Source organism: Hemiscyllium ocellatum, chromosome 39, assembly GCF_020745735.1.
Source record: "Hemiscyllium ocellatum isolate sHemOce1 chromosome 39, sHemOce1.pat.X.cur, whole genome shotgun sequence".
NCBI lineage: Eukaryota > Metazoa > Chordata > Chondrichthyes > Orectolobiformes > Hemiscylliidae > Hemiscyllium > Hemiscyllium ocellatum.
In genome coordinates this window covers 40,543,532-40,562,207 of record NC_083439.1, presented here as the reverse complement: position 1 = coordinate 40,562,207, position 18,676 = coordinate 40,543,532, and the positions used below count along the sequence as shown (strand labels likewise).

Genomic DNA, 18,676 nt, shown 5'->3' with positions numbered 1-18,676 from the left:
TATTGATTGAATCTGACAATCAATAAGCACAGATTCAATCAATAAGCACATCGACCTGGACCCAATATACCGACCACTGCAACGGACAGCTGAAACTGACAACCGGAAGCGGCAGATTCAAACCACTACAAATGCCGGAGGAAACATCACAGAAGTGCTTCACAGGAGGCTCCCAAGCACTGAGGATGTCACCTAGACAGGGGACAAAACATCTGCAACACAAATTCCAAGCTCGGCGAACAGAACCACAACAACGAGCACCCGAGCTACAAATCTTCTCACAAACTTTGAATTTCTGATACCATTTAGAAAACTTGACTTGTTCAATCCTGTCATTGAAGACTGGAAAGAATGTTTTTTTTTCTGGGCAAATGACATTGGGGTAGATGAAAAGCAACGAGTAATTCTGACTGCTTGTGGACCCACAGCATTTCCAGTTATTAGGAGTCCAAGTTTCTCTGAGGCACCAGAAACTAAAACCTTAAATGTTGACCAGGAAACAATTCTGCAGTTCTGCGAGGTCCATCCAGTGCCATTTGCCTTGCGTGCAAAAATAGAGGCAGAAATCAGGAGGCTGGAAAATGAAGGAATAATACAGTTTGCTGAATGGACAGCACCAGCCATAACAATTGGGAAGCCTGATGCTTTGGTTCACTTTTGTGGGGATTTTAAGCAAACGGTAAACCCCTTCTTTCAGCTGGATAAGTAACCAAGCCCTCACATCAAGGATTTGTATGCAAAACTGGCATGATGTGGGGGGGTGGGGCTGTCATTCATAAAGCTGAACATGAGCCCCACCTACCTGAAATTACAACCAGAGCAGAAGTCCCGGTAGTATGCCAAAATTAATACTCATTAAGGTTTGTACACAAGACTACCATTTGGGGTATCATCTGCCAGCACTCTTTGCCAGCAGACAATGGAGAATATTTTACCAGGTCTACCGCAAGTTGTATTTTTCTGGATAATGAACTTATATCTGAGAAGACCAATATAGTACACTTGGAGACCATGCTTAAACATTCCTCTCAGGCAGGAATACAACTCAGAAGGGAAGCATGTGTGTTCCAGGCGTCCCAAGTGATCTACATGGTCTACAGAGCGGAAAGGAGTGGGTTACACCTATTGGAAGGCAGTTTCTGGTCAAATTCAATGGTACACCCTTATTCTCAGTGCAAACAATTGCAGTTTGGAACATTGTCCAGGAGGGCAAGTGGCAAATGTGAATGCTGAAACCACCACCCATTGGCAGATACACTACTGGTGGTGCCTCCTGTCATTGAAGGGTTGTTCTAGTTTTAAACTTCCTGGACACCGATGACAATATCCAACTTTTCACACGAAAATATCTCATCCTAGAAAACCTGAAACAGGTGGTAAAGGGGGCAACAGAAGGTCCATCACAAGCAGGATTGACATCTTTCTGGACCTAGTGAGACCAAACCACTGATCAGTGGCATATTATTATGGGGAGCAAGGGTGATTGCCTCGACTAAAGATCACTGGCAGATACTGGCTGAGTTCTAGCAGGGTCATCCAAGGGGTTTCAAAATGAAAATGTTGGCAAGAAGTTATGTATAGTGGTCAAGATTGGATGACAACATAGTTGCACTGGTGGGGCAGTGCCTAGAGAGCCATCAAGGACAAAAGTTACCACCAGCAGCACCCTCACATTCATAGGAATGGCCAGGTAAACCCTCGTAGACTTATATGGACTCAATATTATTGGTCATTGTGGACGTCCGCCCAAGGTGGTCGGGCATACATAGAGTTCATTCAGTAAATTCAAGGATGATGACTGAAAAGCTGAGAGCGTCGTTAGTGATACACAGACTCCTGGAAGAATTGGTCACGGACAATAGGACATCGTTTACCAGTGGGAATGTTGAGTATTTCCTAAAGTCGAATGGCATTTAGACAGCTCCATACTATCTGTTAGGGCTGTCCATGACTTAGTAGCACAAAATGGCCAATGGCGGCCATGGCTAATGCTGACTGTAACATTTACTCAAGGTTGCTGAATGTGCATAAGACATAGATAATAATATTTACCATTTGATGAATGTAGTTTCCACAAGTAGAACACTAGAGTAGCTCTGATACATAAGACATAGGTAAAAACATTTTACATCAATTAGCTGTTTAATCATTAATTATGGATATAGATTCCAAATTAGTTATCATACTGAAAGCATTAAAAGAAAAGATTCAAACCAGTTTCAGACAGTAAAAACAAATCCTTTATTACTACAGGGAGGAATGAATGCAGAGATTAGTAGACAATGCAATGTGGATCAAATGAACATATTAAGGCACAACTTGTTAGCTAAAGAATTCTAAAATTAGGTGTAACCACATAACTTTTTGGAACTGACCAAAAATTAATATTCATTTGCATTTCATGTAATGAGGAATTTAGAAGGTTCCTTCAGTGAAAGGCATGAATCCTATTAATTGGCAGTTAACACTGTGCAGCTGGCAACTATTACTTGAATATGATATCAATTGTGAAAAACCCCAAGAAGGAAGATAAGGAAGTCTGGGAAATATTATGAAGGACTGAGGGTGGACCACAAGCCTGTCCATTTCTTTACTGTACAATGATATGATTAATTGGAAATACATGGAAATTGCTGATGCAAGCTTGAACTATGTAAGATGGTATACCAGAGAGCTAATTACAAATGGGTAACTTGGCACCGCTGACCAATAGTAAACAAGGAGAAGGGGGTATAGACTTTATAAATTAGGGACATTGTGAATCTTTTAGTATGCCTTATTGCCTTTTTGCTGTGCTGTAATTGATGTATAAATCGCAGTACAGGTCACTTGAAACCACGCTGTGATTCGGATTCCCGTTGAAAATATGAGATGGAACACGATCCATCATCCAATGGTCTGGCAGAAGGTGCAGTCCAAACGTTGAGGCAGGCTTAAAGAAACAGCTATAGCTTCACTTGATATCAAACTGTCCTGGTTCCTGTTTGATTATACGACTACGCCTCACACAATTACAGGGATAGCTTCAGCAGAGTTGCTGATGGGGAGAAGCTGCCACACCAGCTTAAATCTAATATTTTCAGACTGAGGGGGTGGGGATGAGCGTGGGGTGGAATGGCAGCAGGAAGCTAATGCCATCCACGTGCGTCATCTAAGCAAGAGAGACAGTTTGTTTCTGGGGACGAGGATTGGTGTCAAAACCAGTGAAATGGCCCTGGATGGGTATGAGACAAGGTCGACGAGAGGTCAGAAGCTCTGACATAGAGAGCTTTATTGGTGTGGTGGTCTTGAACAAACATGTGAATCACCTGAAAGCTGCTACCTCGTAAAACAGACAGGAGCAAAACACACTTGGCCCTTAAGAGCAGCCACAAAGGCTGTTAGAAACCATCGTTTCTCCCCCTCCTTCTTGAATTAAAGGAATAAATGGAATGAAGGCCACATGAATTTCGTTGACTAGGACATCCTTGATTAGGATTGTTTACCTGGGCCAATCCTCATTCTAGGGGCTAGCTCTGAGCTGACTGGTCAGAGCCCTCATACTGTGCACATGTCAATAAAGGATGACTTGGTGATGGGATATCAGCCTCCGTGCAGTTAGTTCAAAGACAAAGATGAGGAGGAATTTCTTCTCTTACAATCTGTGATTCTTTACCACAGAGGGCTGTTGAGGTGGGATTATTAAGAATATTCAAGGCTGAGACAGACAAATTTTTAATCAGTAATGAATTCAAGGGTTACTGGGAAAAGGCAGGCTTGTGAAATTGACGATTATCAGGATCAACCATGGGAGAGCATATTCGATGGGCTTAATGGCTACTTCTACTCCTACATCTTATGGTTTCATTATGGCCCTTTGGTACACATCTGTTATTGTGTATTGGTGATGGAGACTGTGAATGATTAGATTAGATTATTTGGATTAGATTACTTACAGTGTGGAAACAGGCCCTTCGGCCCAACAAGACAACAGTGACTCTCCGAAGAGCAACCCACCCAGACCCATTCCCCTACATTTACCCCTTCACCTCACCTAACATAGCCAATTTACCTAACGTGCACATTTTTGGAATGTGGGAGGAAACCGGAGCACCCGGAGGAAACCCATGCAGACACAGGGAGGATGTGCAAACTCCACACAGACAGTTGCATGAGGCAGGAATTGAACCTTGGCCTCTGGTGCTGTGAGGCAGCAGTGCTAACCACTCTGCCACCATACCAATGTTTAAGGAGTTGGGTGCCAATTATAGATAATAGAGTCATAGAGATGTACAGCATGGAAACAGACCCTTCGGTCCAACCCGTCCATGCCAACCAGATATCCCAACCGAATCTAGTCCCACCTGCCAGCACCCGGCCCATATTCATACACCCATCCAAATGCCTCTTAAATGTTGCACTTGTACCAGCCTCCACCACATCCTCATTCCATACACGTACCACCCTCTGCGTGAAAAAGTTGCCCCTTAGGTCTTTTTTTATATCTTTCCCCTCTCACCCTAAACCTATGCCCTCTAGTTCTGGACTCCCCAACCCCAGGGAAAAGACTTTATCTACTTATCCTATCCATGCCCCTCATAATTTTGTAAACCTCTATAAGGTCACCCCTCAGCCTCCAACACTCCAGGGAAAACAGCCCCAGCCTGTTCAGCCTCTCCCTGTAGCTCAGATCCTCCAACCCTGGCAACATCCTTGTAAATCATTTCTGAACATTAGAGCCGTAATAGCTGAAGGGTTGAATAGCCACGAATTATGCACAGAAGGAAGTGGGAAGATACATTTGTTAAATGCGATAAATTTATGCAGAGAGTTGTTCAATATGAGTAATACAATGCCAGGTAGACTTGAGATTTTAACTATATCCGGTTTAAGTAGTGAATGTTAATATTTGCACCATGCTTTGTTGAGTGGAGAGATGCATGAATGTACACAACATTCACTGAAAGGTTTTGTTATTTCCTACCTGCCCATTGCTGCTCAATGGCGTTTATATGTGCTTCTGTAAACTTCCAGAAATGGGCAAGTTTCTTCCACTCATTTGGTTTTAGGTATTTTGTTGCTAGTCTCCAAATCACTGAACGAATGTGCTGGGTTTCTGGTCTGTGGTCTTGTCTGAAGGTCACATGCATTCCAACACTGGACTCTGAATCAATGTTTGGGTGATCCTGAAAATGAAAGTTTTATTTCATTCTGTGTTTCTGTTCAGTTCAATAAAGATTTAGATTTCTTTGCACAAATCTAATGATGAAATTCTATTTCTGTCCAGATAAGGCCATACAACATGATCGCAGAAGAACACCATTTAGTCCATCGCGATTGCTCCACCATTCAATTAGACCAAAACTGATCGGATTATTCTCAATTCCATTTTCCTGCCTTATCCACATAATCCCTTGATTTTCTTAACGATTAAACATCTTACCTTTCGAGTCCTGTACTTTCACCTATTTCTTAATTCACTAAACTCTGCTTGCAGGGCTTCACCATCTTTTCTATCTATATCATTGGTACCAATATGTACCACGATCTCTGTCTGTTTATCCCACCTTCAGAATACCCTCTGGCCAAATAGTGACATCCTTGACCCTGGCAGATGGGAAACAACATACCATCCTGGAATCTCTTCTGCAATGACAGAAGAGCCTGTGTGTTCTCCTTAAAATACCACTACAGCCTGCCATTCTTCTTCTCCCCTTTTGTGCACCAGACCATGGTGTCATGAAGTTGGCTCCCACTGCTTTCACTGCAGTATCCAAAACGGTGTTTCTATTAGAAAGGGAGATGGCCATGATGGAGCCAGAGGGAAGATACTCTTATTCCACCTTCCTTTCTCTACTGTCTGGTGGTCAACTGAATCTGTCTGCCTGTTCAGTCTTCACCTGCAGGGTGATCACTTCACTGACTATACTATCCATGACATGCTCAGCATCGTGGATGCTCCACAATGAATTCACCCACAGCTCCAGCTCCAAAATGTGGTTCGTCAGTAGATACAGCTGGACACACTTCCTGCACACATGCCCACCAGGGACAACTGAAGCTTCCATGATTTGCCATATAGCACAAGAGAAGATCTGCTGCCATGACTTCCTTTAAGCCAATTCCTTTTTATAAACAACAAAATGCTTATGTAATAATAGCATTAACTTTACTTCACTCATGCTGACTATACTTGCCTTGGCCTACTATGCTTACTTATATTGCTTTATTATATTTGACCTAACTTTCACTTATTCTTAATTCTCAGTTAACCCCTTCTTCCAAAAAAAATCTTTTAAAATCACGAATTGCTAGTTGAGGTTCAAGAATAATAAGCATCTCTTCCCCTTCCCAAAATAGTTGCCCTGCAATGCAACCATATATCTTTGCTTTATCAGCCTACATATGCTCCTCCACCCCTAATTGGTTTAAAGTCCTTGCCTAAAGATCATAAAGTTGATGCTTGAAACAGTTGAGGCAAAATGCAATTTTGTTTAAGTTTAGGAATCCAAAATTTAAAAACTAAAGCCATTTCTGTACCATAACATTTAAATAATATTGCAGAAATGACAAGGAGACAAGCATAATATCATAATAGGAGTAGATCACTCAGCTATCAGTCTATTCAACTTTTCAATGAAATCATGGCTTCTTACTTGGGAAGCGATGTACTGGCATGAGAAGGGGTGCAGAGGCAGTTCACTAGGTTAATTCTGGAGTTGAGGTGGTTGGTTTAGGAGGAGAGACTGAGTAAACTGCACTCAGTACTCCAGGTGTGGCCTCATAACCTTCCTGCTTTTAAACTCAATCCCTTTAGCAATGAAGGACAAAATTCCATTTGCATTCCTAATCACCTGTTGTACCTACAGACCAACCCTCTGTGATTCATGCACAAGGACACCCCGGTCCCTTTGCATAGCAGTATGCTGTAACTTTTTACCATTCAAGTAACAGTCCTTTTTACTGTTAATCCTACCAAAATGGATGACTTAACATTTATTAACATTGTACTCCATCTACCAGACCTTTGCCCACTCACTTAAAGTATCGTATGTTCCTCTGTACATTTTGTTCTGGCACTCATCTTAGTGACATCTGCAAACTTTGACACACTATGTGTGGTCCCTAACTCCAAATCATCTGTGTAAATTGTGAATAAATGCGGTCCTAACACTGGTGCCTGAGGCACACCTCTAATTACTGAATGCCTATCAGAACAGCACTCATTTATCCCTATTCTTTGCTTCCTGTTCGTCAACCAATCCTCTATCCATGCTAATATATTACCCTAACACCATGTATCCTTGTGGTGACCAGAACTGTACACAATACTCCAAGTGCGGCCGCACCAGAGTTTCGTACAGCTGTAGCATAACGTCATGGTTCCGGAATTCGATTCCTCTATTAATAAAAGCTACAACACTGTGTGCCTTCTTAACAACCCTGTCAACCTGGGTGGCAACTTTCAAGGATCTGTGTTCCTGGACACCGAGATCTCTCTGCTCATTTACACTACCAAATCCATTCGGAATCCTCAATTAGACAATGAACACAGTGGCTGCCAATCACAAAAGTGCATCGTGCTGCTTGGCAAACTCTTTGCAGGTAAATGGGATTTTGAGCTCCTCATATGCTGCCAATGTAATGGTTTCAAAGGCTGTTGAGAAACTTCAGCCTACAATCTCTGATAGAGATAAAAGACAAACTCTAATACAAAAAGAAATTACGTCAAATATTGAACTTTATCCTTATGACAGATGACTCACCTTTTCCCATTTATAAAATCTGTCTGCTTTGATAATCATATCAACCAAATTGATATGGTTCCCACGTGCTGCTATCTCCAAGGATGTTTTTCCTTGCTAAAACAAAAGTGAAAAAATCAGATTAATTTCATCCTTAAAATGCTGACTAGTGAAAAATAATCAACAATTCTGTCAAACAATTCTTAATCAATTCAAACCCATACACTGAATATTGTTCCTTAGACTTATGTTGCACACAATGTTAAATCAGCGAAAAATAATTAATCAAGTCTTTGTGGAGTGGTGAATTGGTACATGGTAATTACAACAACATCCCATAAAGAAAGATGCAAAATGTTAATATGTTCCTGCAGAGATTTATTGAAGACATTTTGTAAGGCTGATTTAAAGCTAGCCTTCTTCATTGTAACTGAGCATATTTGGGACTGTCACTCATTTCACATACTGTCCCAGTTCACACTATAAAAGTCATGGTAGCAAATACAGAACATCACTGTTGAAGCACAATTTTTATATAAGATTAGTCTCTTATGAGGGACTTTATCAATTGCCACCTGCATGTTCATTTGAATTGCATCTATAGGCAAAGAATAATTACATCCGGTGCACTACTTTAGCTTCTTTACAAAAATTAAACATGGCTCCTTTAGATGAAGTGAAAATTTTCAATGTCGCCATTACCCCATCCTTAATAATACACTAGTAATTTTTGATAATAGATGTTAGGCTGTTTGTAATTGCCATGGTTTTCTAACTTACCTTGGTTAAATAGAGAAGTGACTGGCATAATATTCTAAGCTAAAGTAAGAGTTCGAAAATTACAATTTTGACTATCTATTGTATTGTCATCATTTTCCTTCATCTAGAAAATTTCTGGCATTGATTCCAACCCAGTCCCCATGGAATTTAAGGCATGCTGACCACTTCATGCACAATAAATACTAACACAACGTAATTATTCAAATATCCACCAAACAGTATTCCCATTTTAATTGATAATATCATGGTTCTCAGTTTTAAAGGTGGAACACTTCCCTCCAGATCATCCTTTTATCGTAATGCAACTGTAAAGTTGCATGATGGCTTTGATATTCATTGTAAGTTAATTTTCATACTTTCTAGTTCAATCAATTTTGTCACCCTTTGTTGTTATTTGTATGTTTCTCATTATATGCTTTTTTTTGCATTATTGTATGCTTCTTCTGATTGTTTCTATATGCTTTTTCTAGTCCACAAAACATGCTTTAACCAATTCTCTATTTTCTGTCACACAACCATAAGATTGTAAAAGCTAGAAACAGGAGTAGGCCATTCTGCTCTTCGAGCCTACACCACTATTCAATAGGATCATAGCTGATCTGACAGTCCTCAAGTCCACTTTCCTGCCCTTTCCCATAACTTCTTCCTGAAGAAGAGGTACATCCAAAATACTGACTTCTCCACCTGCTAATACTGAGTCAAAATGTGCGGTGCTGGAAAGTGCAGTGGGCGGCATGGTAGCACAGTGGTTAGCACTGCTGCCTCACAGCGCCAGAGACCCGGATTCAATTCCCGCCTCAGGTGATCCACTGTGTGCAGTTTGCACATTCTCCCCGTGTCTGTGTGGGTTTCCTCTGGGTGCTCTGGTTTCCTCCCACAGTCCAAAAATGTGCAGGTTAGGTGAATTGGCCATGCTAAATTTCCCGTAGTGTTAGGTGAAGGGGTAAATGTAGGGGAATGGGTCTGGGTGGGTTGCGCCTTGGCGGGTCAGTGTGGACTTGTTGGGCCGAAGGGCCTGTTTCCACACTATAAGTAATCTAATTTAAAAAAAAGCAGAAGAGCCCTGATGAAGAGCTTACATTCGAAATGGATGCTGCCTGACCGGCTGTGCTTTTCTAGCACCACACGTTTTGACTCTGATCTTTAGCATCTGCAGTCCTCAATTTCTCCCACCTCTTGATGCCACCTGACTTGTTGTGTTCTTCCAGCCCCTTGTTTGTCTATGGCAATGAGTTCCAAAGATACTCAGTCCTCAGAGAAAAAATTCTTCCTTATCTCAGCCTTAAATTGCTGTTCCTTTATTCTGAGACTATGTTCTCTGGTCCTAGACACTCCCATGAGGAGAAACATACTCTCAGTGCTTACCCTGTCAAGCCCCTTAAGAATCTTATATGTTTCAAAGAGGCCATGCTTCGTTCTTCTAAACTCTAGCAAGTAGAGTCCAACCTGTTTAGCATTTGCTCATAAGACCTCCATACCGGGGATCATTTGAGTGTATCTTCTCTGAACTGCCTCCAATAAAATAACATCCTTCCTTAAATGAGGAGACCATAATGTGTCACAGTTGGAGGACATGGTCACACCAGCATCTTATACAGTTGCAATAAGACTTCCTAATTCTTACTTTAACCCTCTTGAAATAAGGGCCAACATTTCATTAGCCTTAGTTATCTGCTGCAACAGTCTTTTGTGCACAAATACCTTCAACTCCCTGTGTGCTACAGCTTTTCTCTATTTAAATAATATTCTGTTCTTTTACTCACCCTTCCAAAATGAACAACTTTGCAATTTCCAACATTATACTCCACTTATCAACTTTTTGCTTACTTACTTAATCTATCAATATCTTTCTGAAAACTGTTTTTATCCTGCTCACAACCTGCCTTTCCACCTACGTCTGTGTCATCTGCAAAATTCACTTCTTTCCTCCGAGTCATTAATATTGTGATATTGCTGCCCCTTTAGCAATGTTATGTTGTCCTTGGATTTTTTTTTCCAAGAAGGGTTGTAAAATCAGTGGTGCTGAAATGGCTAACAGACACTGCTTAAGTCAACGATCAGAGGAGGCCTTTAGGCTTTTATTTAAAACAGTTGTACAATGAAAGGGGATCAGCCAGTTCTCCTGGTTCAGTTTTTTTCTAGCTTTTAGCAAGCAAATGGTAGCAAAGAAGCAGCAACAGTGAAAAGAGATTCCATGCTTCAACAGAGGTCTTGCCTGAACTTTCTCTCTAAAATCTCTCCTGTCTGTAAGAACCTGTGTTTGAATTCATCTTTTGACAAGGGGTGTTTTTATTGGACGTTACGGGAATTGGAATAGCTCTTTTGTTTAGTTGCTATCGAGTCAGTTGGATTTTCAAATAAGTTGTTATTCCAAATTCGGTTTTCTTTTGTTTGTATTTCAAGTGTACTGTATAAATGAATTCTGTTTTGCTTAAAGCCAGGTGGTTTGACCAGCTACATCACTCCTGGAATAACCACTTCACACCTGCCTTTAAAATAGGAAAAATTAGGGTCAGAGCTACATTCTTAAAATGTTTTGAGGAGTTCTGGTCAGGTCCATAACAATCTATGTTGTAAATAGTTGTGGTCCCAGCACTAATTGCTGTGGAACTCCAGTGGTCACGGATTGACAACCTGAAAACCTTATTTCCACTTGTTGTTTCCTGTTGGCTACTTCTCTACTTGTGCCAAAGAGTTAAGTACCATGTTCCTATTCTCCCTTGATGATGTTAGAAAAAAATGTGCATGATAAACAAGAGAATTCTTCAAGCAAGAACCAGGTCAAAAACAGCAAAGTTAGAGATCAAGTAAAACACAGAAACATAGAAAATAGGAGCAAGAATGGAGTGTTTGGGCCATCTAGACCATTCTATCATTCAGCATGATCGTGATTGTTCTTCTATCTCAGCACCATATTCCCACTCTCTCCTCATACCCTATGAAACCTTATAACCTCTAAAAATCTATTTCTTCATTATGTATCTTTTGACAAACAGAATATGAAAATAGAATGTGAAAGGAAATCTGAAACATTTCTGTCAGCATGTAAACAGTAGGTTGGTAACAAGAAATGGATTCTATAAAACACAAAGAGGGTGATACAAACAAACAAACTTGATGTAAGTACTTAAAGGAGCACTTGGTGTCAATATTTTCTAAGACAGAAGGTACTGATAAAATGTCAATAGAAACAAAGGTGATCCAAGTATTGGATGGAATGAAAGCTGATGGGCTGGATGAATGATGTCCATGCTCAGAATGGATGATTCACTTGGTCTAGATGGCTTACACCCCAACTTGCAAAAGTGGTTTGGGTGGTCATAGTAGAAAGGCTTGGCGTTACTTAGCACTTTAGGACTGGAGTTGAGCAGGAGTGAAAAGAGAACACCCTGGGAAGGTGAGAGATTATAAAAAGTTACCCTGGAGATTTGGAGCCTGCAATTCAGGACTGGAGCTGACCAGGAGCGAGTGGAGCGCACTCTGGGAAGGTAAGAGAATTTGATTCGAAACATTTTCGACTGAGGAGAAACTGAAAAGTGACATCACGGGGCGGGGGGGGGGGGGGGGGTGCTGTGAACTGATTGGCTAAAAAGGGGTCTGTGTTAAATTGAATCTTATTATTTATTGGCTACACCTTAGTCATTGGTTACAACCTGCATAGACAGAGATACAAATACAGTTAAAAATTTGTTAAAAATTCAAAACTAATTAAATAAGGATGGAGGGTTAGGTGATGTGTTGTTTCCGCACACTGTGGGAGCTGGTGGACCCCACAGTGACCGTGTCTGTAGTAAATGTTGGTTGCTGAAAGTTTTTTCAGCTAAGAGTCGATGAGCTAGAGTATGAGCTTCAAACATTGCAACACATCAGGTAGGGGGAGAGTTACCTGGATGCTGTGTTTCAGGAAACAGTCATGCCCCTTAGATGAACTAACACAGATTCAGCCAGTGGTCAGGGAAAGGACTGTGTGGTTGCGAGTGAGGTAGGTACAGGGGTGCAGGATATAGAGTTGCAGGAGCCTCAGCCCCTGTCCTTGTCCAACAGATTCAAGAATTTTGCTCTGTGTTGACCAGAATTGGGACTGCAGAGAGGATAACACGACTGACCACTACACTACGGGAGGAGAAAGAAATAATGTTCTTGTAATTGGGGATGGTATAGTTAGCTTGTGTTGCCTGTCTGGTGCTCAGGTGCAGGATATCTCATCTGGGCTGCAGAGGAATTTGTAGTGGGAGGGTAAAGATTCAGTGGTAGTGGTCCATGTAGGTATCAACGACATAGATAAAACTAGAGCAGAGGTTCTGCTAAGGGAGTAGTAATAGCTAGAAGCTGAATTAAAAAACAGAAGCAAAAAGGCAATTATCACTGGATCACCACCTGAGCCACGAGCTAATTGGCACAGAGTCAATAAGAGCTGAAAAATGTGTTGCTGGAAAAGCGCAGCAGGTTAGGCAGCATCAAAGGAGCAGGAGAATTGACGTTTCGGGCATAAGCCCTTCTTCAGGAAGGTAGGTACCGCTTATGTCCGAAATGTCGATTCTCCTGCTCCTTTGATGCTGCCTGACCTGCTGCGCCTTTCCAGTAACACATTTTTCAGCTCTGATCTCCAGCATCTGCAGTCCTCACTTTCTCCTACAGAGTCAATAAGATCAAGCAAGTAAATGCATAGCTCAAAGATTAGTGTAGAAGAAATGGGTTTGAATTCATGGGATATTGGCACCAGTACTAGGGAAGAAGGGACCTGTTCCATTGGGGTTGCCTTTATCTGAAATGTGCTGGGATCAGAGTTCCAGTGAATTGCATAACTAAGGCTTTAAACTAAATAGTGGGGTGAGCGGGGTTTAGCAATCAAACTTCAAGTACACTGGACAAATGAATGACAATGAGAAGAGGGACGGTCAACACTGGTCTGAAGGTGTTATATCTGAATACACATAGTAAATGAGCTTGTGGCGCAGATCGCAATTGGCAGATATGACGCAGTGGGTGTCACGGAGAAATGCTTGCAAGGGGATCAGGATTGGGAGCTGAATATTCAAAGATATGCATCCTATCGAAAAGAAAGGCAGGTGGGCAGAGGGGGTGGGGTTGCCTCATTAGTAAGAAATGAAATCAAATCAATAGTAAGAAATGAAGTAGGATCAGATAGTGTAGAATCGAGGAACCGCAAAGGTAAAAAATAAATAGTTGATGTACAAGCCTCCGAATAGTAGTCAGGAGCTGGAGTCAATATAGGTGATAGGTGATAGAAAAGACGTGTAAAGTTACAGTGATCATGGGGGATTTCAATATGCAGGTGAACTGGAAAATCAGGTTGGTGGTGGATTGCAAGAAAATGAATTTTTGGAATATCTACGAGATGGCTTTTTGGATCAGCTTGTGGTGGAGCCCACTGGGGAACAGGCAATACTGAAATTAGTGTTATGCAATGAGGTAGACTTGTGTGCTCCATCTACTGCTGTTCACCCTGCTGACATACAACTGTGTAGTGATGCACAGCTCGAATCATATCATTACGTTCGCTGATGACACGACTGTAGTGGGTCTCATTAGCAGGAATGACGAGTCAGCATACAGACAGGAGGTACAACGGCTAACAGACTGGTGCAGAGCCAACAACCTGTCTCTGAATGTGGACAAAATGAAAGAGATGGTTGTTGATTGCAGGAGGGCATGGAGCGACCACTCTCCACTGGCTATCGACGGCTCTTCCATGAAGATAGTGAAGAGCACCAAATTTCTTGGCATCCACATAGCGGAGGATCTCACCTGGTCCCTCAACACCAGCTCCATAACCAAGAAAGCCCAGCAGCATCTCTACTTTTTTGCGTAGGATGAGTAAAGCCCAATTCTCACCCCCATCCTCACCACATTCTACAGAGAGTTCATTGAGAGTACCCTGAGCAGCTGCATCATTACCTGGTTTGGAAATTGCACGGTCTCAGATCATAAGACCCTACAATGGATAGTGAGGACAGCTGAGAAGATCATCACGATCTTTCTTCCCTCCATTATAGACATTTACACCACATGCTACATCCACAAGGCCAACAACATTGTGAAAGACCCCACACACCCCTCATTCAAACCTCCTGCCACCTGGCATTAGAGACCGGAGCACTGGGTCTCTCACAGCCAGACTGTGCAACAATATCTTCCCCCAAGCCATCAGGCACCTTAACACTGTATGATCACACTCTATTCCACCTGCAATTCTTTGCACGACTTTTCAAACTGTTGCTAAAACAATGGTTTATTAATAATCATTCATTATTACAGTGTAATTTGTCCACCACTGTGCCTTTTGTCTTATCTTGTCAGGATTACTGTGCTGTCTTGCGTGTTTTGGATTTTTCTTATGGACTTTGTGCTCTGTGTATGACTGTACTGTTGCGTAATTTGTGTTGCCGATGTAGCATCTTGGCTTTGGAGGAATGCTGTCTCGTTTTTAATGTATCACTTGTATATGGTAGAAATGACAAGTAAAGCTTGACTTGGTAAGGTAGCTTAAGATGAAGGAACCCTGAGGAGCAGTGATCATAATATGGGGGAAAGTGGGGACTTCAGATGCTCGAGATCAGAATCAAGATTAGAGTGGTGCTGGAAAAGCACAGCAGGTCAGGCAGCATCTGAGAAGCAGGAAGATCGATGTTTTGTGTAGGAGCCTATCAGGAATGAGGCTGGGAGCTTCCGGGGTGGAGAGATAAATGGGAGGGGGATGGGGCTGGGGAGAAGGTAGCTAAGAGTGCAATAGGTGGATGGAGGTGGGGATGAAGGTGATAGGTTGGAGATGATGGTGGACTGGATAGGTGGGAAGGAAGATTAGCAAGTAGGTCAGGTCATGAGGATGGTGCTGAGCTGGCAGGTTGGTACTGGGATAAGGTGGGAGTAGGGGAAATGAAGAAACTGGCGAAATCGACAGTGATACTCTGGAGTTGAAATGTTCTGAGGTGGAAGATGATGCGTTCTTCCTCCAGGTGTTGGGCGTTGAGGGAGTGGCTGTGGAGGAGGTCCAGGATCTGCATGTCCTCAGCAAGGTGGACTCATTTGGAGTAATTTGCAGTTTTGGGCCCCATATCTCAGGAAGGATGCACTGGCCCTGGAGTATGTTCAGAGAAGGTTCATAAGAATGGTCCCAGGAATGAAAAGCTTAACATATGAGGAACCTCGGTCTATACTTGATGATTTTAGAAGGATGAGGGGTGATCTAATTGAAACACACAGAATACTGAATGACTTGGACACAGTAGACATTGGGAAAATGTTTCCATTGGTCGGCGAGACTAGGACTCAAGGGCGTAGATTTAGAGTTGAAAATGTGTTGCTGGAAAAGCGCAGCAGGTCAGGCAGCATCCAAGGAACAGGAAATTCGATGTTTCGGGCATAAGCCCTTCATCAGGAATGTAGATTTAGAGTAAAAGGATGATCTTCTGGAATGGAGATAAGGAGAAACATTTTCAGCCAGAGAGTGGTGAATCTATGGAATTCATAGCCACAGAAGGCTTTGGAGGCCAGGTCATTGAATATATAGACAGGTTCTTGAGTATTAAGGGGATCAAGTGGGAGATAGGCCGGAGAGGGGGTGTGGGCGGAGAGGTCAGGAAGAAGTAAATGTTATGGGCTCAAACAGCAGAAGCCTGAGAGGAGGGAGTTTAGAATGTGCAAAAGGGAAGTTAAAATGGAGATTCGAGAGCTAAAAGGGGATATTAAAGGATACTGTCAGATAAAATAAAGGTAAAACCTATGTTGTTTTACAGGTACATTAAGGGATAACAAAGGAAAGACTACGCGCAATAAGAACTGCAGCAATAATTTGTGGATGGAGCCAGAGAATGTAGATTGGGTTCTAAATGAAGACTTTGCGTTAGTGTTCACTGGATAACATGGATATAGAGATCAGGGAAAAGGTCTGTGACATGATTTAAGAAATTGGCATGTATAGGAAGGAGATTCTGAGTGGTCCGGAAGACTTAAAGGTAGATAAATGTCCGGGACTGAATGACAAGTATCCTAGGTTGTTGAGTGAGACAAGGAAGGAAATAGCAGCGTGACTGCAACATTTCTAATTCCTCGCTGGCTACAGGAGATGTGCCAGAGGACTGGAGGACAACCAATGATGTACCACTATTCAATAAGGGAACAAAAAATAAACCAGAAAACTATAGACCAGTCAGCCCAACCTTAGTGGTGAGAAAACTATTGGGAGCAATTCTGAGGGACAGAATTAATCTGCATTTGGAGAGTCAGGGATTAATCAAGAATAGTCAGCATGGTTTTGTTAAGGGGAGATCATGTCTGACTATCTTGTTTTAATTTTTCAAACCGCATGGGAGACCGATAGCAAAGGTAAAAGCCCTATAAATTCCATGGAAATTTGACAAATTAGATCCAGAATTGACTGAGTGGCAGGGTGATGGTTGAGGGTGTTTTTCTGAGTTAAAGTCTGTGTCCATTGAGGTCCCATAGGGATCTGTGTTGGAGATGTTCCTGTTCATGATTTATATAGATGCTTTAGACTTGAATGCAAGAAATTAATCAATAAGTTCTCAGACGATACAAAAACTGATGTTACGGTAAATAGTGAGGAGTGTAGCCTTAGACTATAAGAGATGGGCTGATCAGATGGGTTAATCAGTTGCAAATGGAATCCACCTGGATAAATATGAGGTGATGAACTTGGGCGGGACAAACAAGGCAAGGCAAACTCAATGGCAGAACCCTGCAAAGCACTGAGGAACAGAGGAACGTTATTGTGCATAAACACCAGTCCCTTAAGGTATCAGGGCAAATGGATAAATTGGTTAAGAAGGGATACAGTATACTTACCGTTACTGGTCCAGGCATAGGGTTTAATAATAGGGAGGCTATGACGTTGGAAGGGAACTATATATGATGTTGGTTTGGCTACAGCTAGAGCAGTTCTTGAATCCACATTCAAGGAAGGATGTGATAGCATCAGACAGGGTGCAGAGGAGATTTATTAGGATGTTGCCTGGGTGGCCGAGTTTGAATTATTAACACAGATTGGAGAGACTGGGAATACTTTCTTTGGAGCAGCGGAGATTTAGAGAGCATGATTGAGATATACAAAATTATGAGTGATATAGCAAAGTTGGACAGGCAAGAACTGTTCTCTTTGATGGACGGATCAATGACTGGGGGCATAGATTTAAGGTAAGGGGCAGTTGGTTTAGGGGAGATGTAGGTGGTGGGAGCTTGGAAGGATGGAAGAGGTAGAAACCCTCATAACATTAAAGATGTGCACTTGTGATGCCAAGACATAGAAGACTCTGGGCCAAATGTTGAAAATAGGATTACAATAGTTAGTTGTGGTTATTTTTGACTGGCGCTGACATGGTGAACCAAAGGGCCTTTTTCTGTGCTGTAGATCTCTTTGACTCCTATCAATGTTGTTCTATATAGGTGCATCAGCAACAAGTAAGGATGAGGTCAATTGGGTTTTTCTTTGTTAGTTGAAAAATGTGGCACTGGCAAAGGTCAGGTCAGGCAGCATTCGTGGAGCAGGAGAATCAATGTTTCAAGCATAAGCCCTCATCAGGAATTGCGGAGGTAACTGAGAGATAAATAGGATGATGGGGTAAGGGTGAGGTAGCTGCAAAACGATAGGTAAAATGCAGGTGGCGGGGTGACGGTGATAGGTCGGAGGGGATCGTGGACTGGATAGGTGGGAAGGAAGATGGACATGTAAGACAGTTTAAGAGGGTGGTGCCGAGTTAGAAGGTTGAATGTGGGATGAGGAGGGGGGGATGAAGAAACTGGTGAAGTCGACATTGATGCTGTGTGGTTGGAGAGTCTGAAGGCGGAAGATGAAGCGTTTTTCCTCCAGGCATTGGGTGGCTTGGGTTTGGTGCTGGAGGAGACTCAGGACCTGCTGAGTAAGAAGGAGAGTTGAAGTGATCGGCCACAGAGTGGTGTGATTGTTTGGTGCTTGTGTCCCTGAGATATTCCCTGAAAAGTTGGACGAGTTGGCATCCTATCTCCACAATGTAGAGGACCGACATTAAGAGCAATGGACACAGTAGATGAGGTGTTTAGATGTGCAGGAAAATTTCTGCCAGGCAAGGAAGAATCCTTTGGGGCCCTGGATGGAGGTGAGGTCGGGGGGGGCGTGGGGGAGAAGGTATGGGCGCAGGTTTTACACCTCTTGTGGG

At 42.3% G+C, this 18,676-nt stretch overlaps 1 protein-coding gene across 2 annotated transcripts in view; it reads right to left on the bottom strand.

Annotated features, from left to right (window-relative positions):
* The window catches only part of ankdd1a (ankyrin repeat and death domain containing 1A), a 273,678-nt gene that overhangs the window by 70,220 nt on the left and 184,782 nt on the right, over positions 1-18,676 (bottom strand). For both annotated transcript variants that reach the window (XM_060853051.1, XM_060853052.1), the window contains exons 12-13: positions 7,746-7,841; positions 4,964-5,165 (exon numbers count right to left, since the gene is read on the bottom strand). In XM_060853051.1, coding sequence (XP_060709034.1) covers positions 4,964-5,165; positions 7,746-7,841 — 298 coding nt within the window. The remainder of the gene's footprint in view (positions 1-4,963; positions 5,166-7,745; positions 7,842-18,676) is intronic.